The following is a 7,110-nucleotide window of genomic DNA, read 5'->3' on the forward strand; positions in this document are numbered from 1 at the left end:
TGACATTTATCAAAATTCAAAATTCACAACAAATGTTAATGCTTATCACTTAAACCAAGTATTCTGAAATTATTACTATTATCATTATTATTATTACTAAGATGATGATGATTGATTGATTGATTGATTCTTTGACAAAGTCTCATACTTTACCCCAAGCTGGCCTGGAACTCCTGCTCCCTCTGGCTCTTTTACCTTTTAAAATCAAATACTCAAATATTTAGCCAACTGAAACATTCCTGTTGTCAGCCTGGAGCTCCTGTCTCAAGTGCAGCTGTGGTATAACTAGCTGCAGGCACTTCACAACTTCACTCCTTTGAAACCATAACTTGTTTTGTCATTGAAATAGTTTTTAGTTAAGCTAAAAACTAGGCCACCAATATTTCATTCCTTTGGGATTTTTTCGAGAGATCATTTCCAATGATGCTTTTAAATAAAGACACAAAAGTTATGTTCAAACTGTGCTATGGGACACATTCAAATTGAGGAGATTCATGTGTATTCAGCAAAGTTCCCATTAATATATCAGAATGAAACAGACAGCATTAGAATTATACTGGTGTAAACACAGAGGATTATCTGTAACTCTTACTCATAATATCATATAAAAATGCTGGTGTAGAGTTCTAAATGAATAAAATTATCTTTGGTTTTTTGAAACGCTCAAGATCTGTAAATGTGTTCCTTCAATTCCTAACTTGCTGAGAGTTATATGTTATGTTAGCCTACTATTAAATTTTTCACATGATTTTTGGTAAGCTTGTTAAAATGCTCCCACAGTTCACCGATTAGTTATGTCAGTGTGTTCTATTACATTTATATGTCTTTATTAATTAATATGTTTACTGACTAGGTTCTTTAAGGTTGATCCTTACATAGTCCAATTTGAGTTCAAACTTCCAATGTAGCCCAGACTAGCCTTGTACTCCAGACTCCAGCTTCTGCCTCCCTGGCACTGGAAATATAAACGTGCACCAACCTGTTTGTCTCATTGAGTGGAGCAGGAGTCACACAGGTGGTTATGAGCTGCTCCTTTAGGAGCTGGAGTTGGGAACCTAACCTAACTCATGTCCTCTAGAAGGGCAACAACTGATCTTAAGCCCCCAGTCATCTCTGCAGCCTCCTGCTGATCCCTGTCTGTCCCCACCTTTGGAGCTCAGTGTTTTACTCAGTCTTAACAAGTCTATTGTTTTGTTTTGTTTTTAATTTTTTATTAGATATTTTCTTTATTTACATTTCAAACGATATCTCCTTTCCTAGTTTTCCCTCAGGAAAAAAAATCCCTGTTCCCTTGCCCCTACCCCTGCTCACCAACCTACCCTCTCCCACTTCCTGGCCCTGGCATTCCCCTACACTAGCACGTAGAACCTTCACAGGACCAAGAGCCTGTCCTCCCATTGATGACCAACTAGGCCATCCTCTGCTACATATGCAGCTGGAGCCATGAGTTCCACCATGTGTACTCTTTGGTTTGTGGTTTAGTCCCTGGGAACTCTGAGGGTACTTGTTAGTTCATAGTGTTGTTCATCCTAAGGAGCTGCAAAATCCCTTCAGCTCCTTGAGTCCTTTCTTTAGCTCCTTCCTTGGGGATCCTGTGCTCAGTCCAATGGATGACTGTGAGCCTCTATTTCTGTATTAGTTGGGAACTGGTAGAACATCTCAGGAGACAGCTATATCAGGCTCCTGTCAGCCAGCACTTGCTTGCAACTACAATAGTGTCTGGGTTTAGTGATTGAATATGGGAAGGATTCCCAGGTGGAATAGTCTCTGGATTGTCCTTCCTTCAGTCTCTGCTCCGTAGTTTGTCTCTGGAACTCCTTCGATGGGTATTTTGTTCCCCGTTTTAAGAAGGAATGAAGTGTCCACATTTTGGTCTTCCTAATTCTTGAGTTTCTTGTGGTTTGTGGATTGTATTTTCTAACCAATCTATTCTTACAGAACAAAATCTATGAATAGCTTTAATTGTTATTTGCTTTCAACTTGATTTCTTTTTCTTGCTGATTTCTATTTCTTGCTTCTTCATTGGCCCTTAGTTCAATAAGTGGAAGACTCCATGTTTCCCTTTACTCTAGTCTTCTGTGAGCCATAGACATCATTTATAGACCAGGACCTTCTGTGAAGGGATTTGCAATGGGTGAATACAAGCCAAACCTACAGATAATTCTTTTTCCTTAAATGTTTCTGAAGATTGATGTTCTCATATTTATATTTTCAGGTAAAACACTTCAGGGAAAAAGTCTCAGAATTGTCTCCCCTGAGTCTCCTGTTAAGCTTTACTGCTGCTATGGAGTGATCACGGTCCTCAGTGTAGCTGTAATTGCTCTTTCTGCTGCTTTGTCAGGTAAGTGACTTACTCTCCAAATTCTATGGCATTCTGTCCACATTCAAATTGTCAGTTATACTTACTGAGTAGTATGAACCAGGCATTGTGGGAAGGGCTCTAGAGAAAATGCACTGGAAGTTCCTGTTCTCTGGGAACTTAGGTTCCAGCAGGAAGATGCAGTGAAGGAACACACAGTCTGTGGTGTGCAGAGGAGGCCAGGCTCAACATCTCTGGGAAGATGCCATCCAGCAAGCTCTAGATGAGATGCAGGGGACATAGGTCCCCATTGGGGAACTGTCCAAGGTAGAGACCAAGGAGAGAAAAACTCCAAGGAGGAACCTCAAGGAAGGTGAGGACAGAGAATAATATGGCCAGGAAGGTACAGTGCCTACCCCATGACGCATGGGTTTAGTTACCAGGCTCAACTGCATTTGAAAAATATTAAATGGAAGTTTCTGAAGTAATAAATTTATAAGGTTTTAGTACCACAATTTTCAGAATGGTGCAATAAAATCTTGCACTGTCCTTTTAAGTATGTAAATCATCCTTTAGTGCAATCATCTCCACACTTTACATACTACCTACACAATAGTTCTCACTGCTATCTCAATTATCAGCCTGACTATAGTAGGTGTCCTACAGAGTGCTTGCTGCTTCAGCAATCCCTATTGTAGTAAGCAGTCATCCAAAGCTCAGAAAGTCATGCTATTATGGATGTGCCCTTCCTGGGAGCCCTACTGTCAGTGAGCACCTAGAGAGAATGGGACACAGGCCCACCATGGGAGGCCTTTATTTAAAGGCCTATGGTGCTCAGGAGGGGATTCCACAGATTAGTTGGGAAAGGACAATCAAATTCACACCTCACAGCTGAACTCAGGAGGGTATTCCAAAAAGAGAGAAAATAAGCTTGTTGTAATTCATTATATTGTCTACATTTTAGTAAGAAAGACAGAACAGATATCAGTCAAAAATACCTATGCTGCTTGCCCAAGAAACTGGATTGGATTTGGAAATAAATGTTTTTATTTTTCTGAACACCTAAGAAACTGGACATTGGCCCAGGACTTCTGCATGGCACACGAGGCCCAACTAGCTCGGTTTGACAACCAGGAGGATCTGGTAGGACATGGGCAGGGATTGGTTTGTCTGTTTGTTCTGTTGAATATTACATTGCCTTGAGATAGGGAGGCTGCAGATGAAGCATGAGGAAGGAGCCCATTCCAAGCACATGGAGACATGGGGGACTCCATGTGTGTGAGTGAGTGTGAGTCATTTGCTAATGCTTGACTTCTGACTGGAGACAGGAGACAGTCAAGAAGCATTCTCTCATGAAGTGTTCATAGTGAGCTGGAAGGTCAGATATGCCATTTTACTGGGATACCTGGTGGTCACGAGCACATTCCTGTAAAATGGCATGTGTTGTGTACAGAAAGTAACAACCATTACTAACTGCAATGGGAGGTTAACCCAGAACTATCCAGGCCACAGAGGAATGCGACCCTCAGTTACACCCCCCTGTTCTCTCTAGAGGAAGCTGTGGAGTGGAGAGACTCCAGGATCATCTCAAACAAAGAGTCACATGCATTCTTGGCTTTTTGTGTTTTATTACAGAATTTCCTAAACAGATACAAGGAGACTTTTGATTACTGGATCGGCCTGCACAGAGAGTCGTCAAATCACCCCTGGAAGTGGACAGACAACACTGAGTATAACAACTCGTATGTTTTCATGATGTTTTTCCTTCTATTGTATTCATGTGTTGTGATATGTGTGTGTTGTTGAGAGATGAAAGTCAGTGTCATGTGAAGCCAAGTGTACAGGGGAGGAAGAAAAAAAATGAACCCTTGGGCTGCAGGAATGGCTCAGAGATAAAGAGTGTGTTTACATGCAATAGCCAGCCCCCAGGAAACTCCACATCCTCACAAACTCAAATCCTTTGGAGGTTTTCCTATTAGCCATCATTTTCAAAACCTTTGCTTAGTGTGGTTTTACTCAAAATCTTTACCACAATGTTGGTGTCTGGGGGTAGCTATTGTTGGCTATGGCTCCAACTTAAACCTTTTTGTTGTTGATAAATGTCCTGTGCGGGATATACACAAAGGCTCAGATGGGCCGTGGGCTCTCTGAAACCCCAGAAAACCACTGCAGAAACTGCAAACCTGTGATTCAGCAGTCCACTATCTACATGGCTGCACCTGTTCAGGAATGCAGACTCTAAGGACATTCAGAACCTCCTCTGAAGTCACCACAGGAGAGCAAACCAGTTCTTGGCTTTGAGCTATTTTTCTGGGATGGTATGTCACAGACTCAGTCACATGTACCATTAAAGTCCTTTGAGCAATTTACTAAGAAGTGGGAGTTCCCATATGCAAAATGCCTCAAAGCAATTGAAAATCACCCACAGTGAGGTCACTCATGGCTGCAGTTCATTTGAACATGGCAGCAAGCACCAGTCCAATGCCTTGTACACACATTACAGAATTCATGGACAAGTGAAAAAAGGAGTGATGTTCAATTCCTCAGAATGTGAGACAGTAAGTTGAAAAGTAGTGCAGGCGATTCCTTCGGGACTATTTGATTCATATTACCAAAGAGCAGAGGAGAGTGGTGAAATTTCATTGCAGGAGCGAATGCAGGTCTGGGCTCTGCAGGCTTACTGTTTTAGTTTCTTTTCAGGATTACCATCCGGGGAGGAGGAATATTTGCCTACATGAATGAAAACGGGATCAGCAGTACCAGGATCTATGCATCTCGGAGATGGATCTGTAGCAAGCTCAACAGATATAGCCTCCACTGTTAAACTCCTTTGTCTCCTTTCTAGCACTTACCAAGAGATGCTTCTTAGCCTGTTATCTATGGGTGCTGCTCTTTCCACTATGGTCCCACCTTGCTACCAAAATGAATTAAGAATATTTCTTAACATCACAAAAGAAAACCATCTTGGAGAGCTGCACATACCGGGGATTGCAAGAATATAGATGAGTCTAAAATAGATTATAGACTCATACATTAAGCCTAAAGTACAACTAATGTTAGTGAACCCCTCTCTCATGATATTAACTTTTTGGGAAGGGAATTCCATCTTTTGAATTTATGAGACCACAAAAATGAGTCCCCCAACATGAACATAACCTTTAGTAATGAAAGCAGAACGGCTAGGATAGTGCCATGCATCTGTAGTCCCAGGTACGTAAGGGTTGAAACAGGAGGGTCACAGGTTCACAAGTGGGGACTGAAAGCATGGAAATGCCTTAATAATGATGGGGAAGATGAGAATCCATCTGTAGCATCCCATAATTTGGAGAAACATATTATACATGATTTTCAAAATTCAAACGAACATACAGAAGAATTTTTTTAAAAGTGTGTAAAATTAAGATTTACTTTATAATCTGCTACTTAAAACATGAGAGACATTGGTGAAATGTTTCTCTACATTAGTGTTTAATATTCCGGTTTCTAATTATACTGTTCTAAGTATAATTATAAATATTTACTTAACCTGTTCTAAGTGTAATACATTTTATAAACAAATGCCATTTCAATTTCACCATTTTATTGGATTTTTTTCACATCAAATGTGAGTTAAACTCCTTAAGCACTTAATATTTAAGTTTACACTAGCATGTATAGTATTGGTGTAAGCATCCAGAGCCTGTGGTGATACATGGGCGGGTCCACAGACATGTTGCCAGGGCAACAGCCACCATATTCCCAGATTCTGTTGGGTTCACCTTCTTCCTTTACCTGCAGCTGCTATGTCACAACCCATATATACATGGAAGCATTCCTCCATCTTGCTCTCTCTCCCTCCTCTCTTTCTGCTGCTCCAACACATCATTTGGTGCCAAAACCCGGGATGTGGCGGTTTGCTTCAGCACTGGCTGCACTGCCCTGCAGTGGGGCCAACAGAGGTCAGGACCATGTGGAGCGGTCCCAACAGCAGCAACCGCCGGCTGCTATCGGTACCTGAGCTCGCGGCCCCCTCAGTTGGCAGCTGCTTGCTGCTGCTCACTAAAGACACCAGGCACCGCAGGACATACCAGAGCTGCAGCCAAGTGCCGCAGGACTACAAACTCCTACCATGTGAGCGGCATCCCACTCAGGTCCCATTCAGTTCCATGTTTTCCATTTACCAGTCTGCTATAACTCTCGCACAGACACCGGCATATTAGTTAATAGGATCAGTCAAGGGGAGTACCTCAAGCTTTCCAGATAAGGCCTGGCCAACCTTCTGTGGAAACCACGGGGTTACAGTCAAGCCTCCCCAGTTGACATATACGTTAGGACTTCTACCATTGGTGCCCCTCCCTCAGAAGCAACTCTCGCTCCCAATCTTTTACTGGGCTCCAGCAGCGATCAAAACCTTGGATCCAGGGTGGGTTGCCTTCCCACATTTGAGTAATGTATTATGTTTATTTTAAAGCCATACTTTATTATTTATTAGATGAATTAAACCATATTTCATTCTGAAAATGACTTTCTCAGCCCCTCATTTAGTCCTAATAATATTCTTTGTAATCCATTTTACTTTCTTCACCCTAAAAGAAAGGTAGAATGTGTTCCCAAGGATGGTTCTGTGCCCTTCTCCCAGCCTGGTGCAGGCTGATTCAGACCTTGCTCTGCCACAGTCAGCTAGCTCACCTAGCGTGGAGCCTTCCAACCTAGGTGATGTCTATTGTCCTGAGAGGTTTGCAGTTTCCAGAAAGAAGCCACCAGCTGCTGAGTTACTGAGCCTGTCTGCCTAACAACCAAGGAAACAGCTGATGAGGCAAGGAGATCCTGGC

At 42.2% G+C, this 7,110-nt stretch overlaps 1 protein-coding gene across 3 annotated transcripts in view; it reads left to right on the forward strand.

Moving 5' to 3' along the window:
* The window catches only part of LOC116099670 (C-type lectin domain family 2 member D11-like), a 45,668-nt gene that overhangs the window by 7,411 nt on the left and 31,147 nt on the right, over positions 1-7,110 (forward strand). For 2 of the 3 annotated variants that reach the window (XM_031383596.1, XM_031383593.1), the window contains exons 2-4: positions 2,216-2,341; positions 3,264-3,442; positions 3,935-4,041. In XM_031383596.1, coding sequence (XP_031239456.1) covers positions 2,216-2,341; positions 3,264-3,442; positions 3,935-4,041 — 412 coding nt within the window. Of the gene's footprint in view, positions 1-2,215; positions 2,342-3,263; positions 3,443-3,934; positions 4,042-4,999; positions 5,874-7,110 lie in introns of those variants that run through there. The other variant, XM_031383594.1, reaches the window with a different exon arrangement.

Source organism: Mastomys coucha, unplaced genomic scaffold, assembly GCF_008632895.1.
Source record: "Mastomys coucha isolate ucsf_1 unplaced genomic scaffold, UCSF_Mcou_1 pScaffold20, whole genome shotgun sequence".
NCBI classification, from domain to species: domain Eukaryota; kingdom Metazoa; phylum Chordata; class Mammalia; order Rodentia; family Muridae; genus Mastomys; species Mastomys coucha.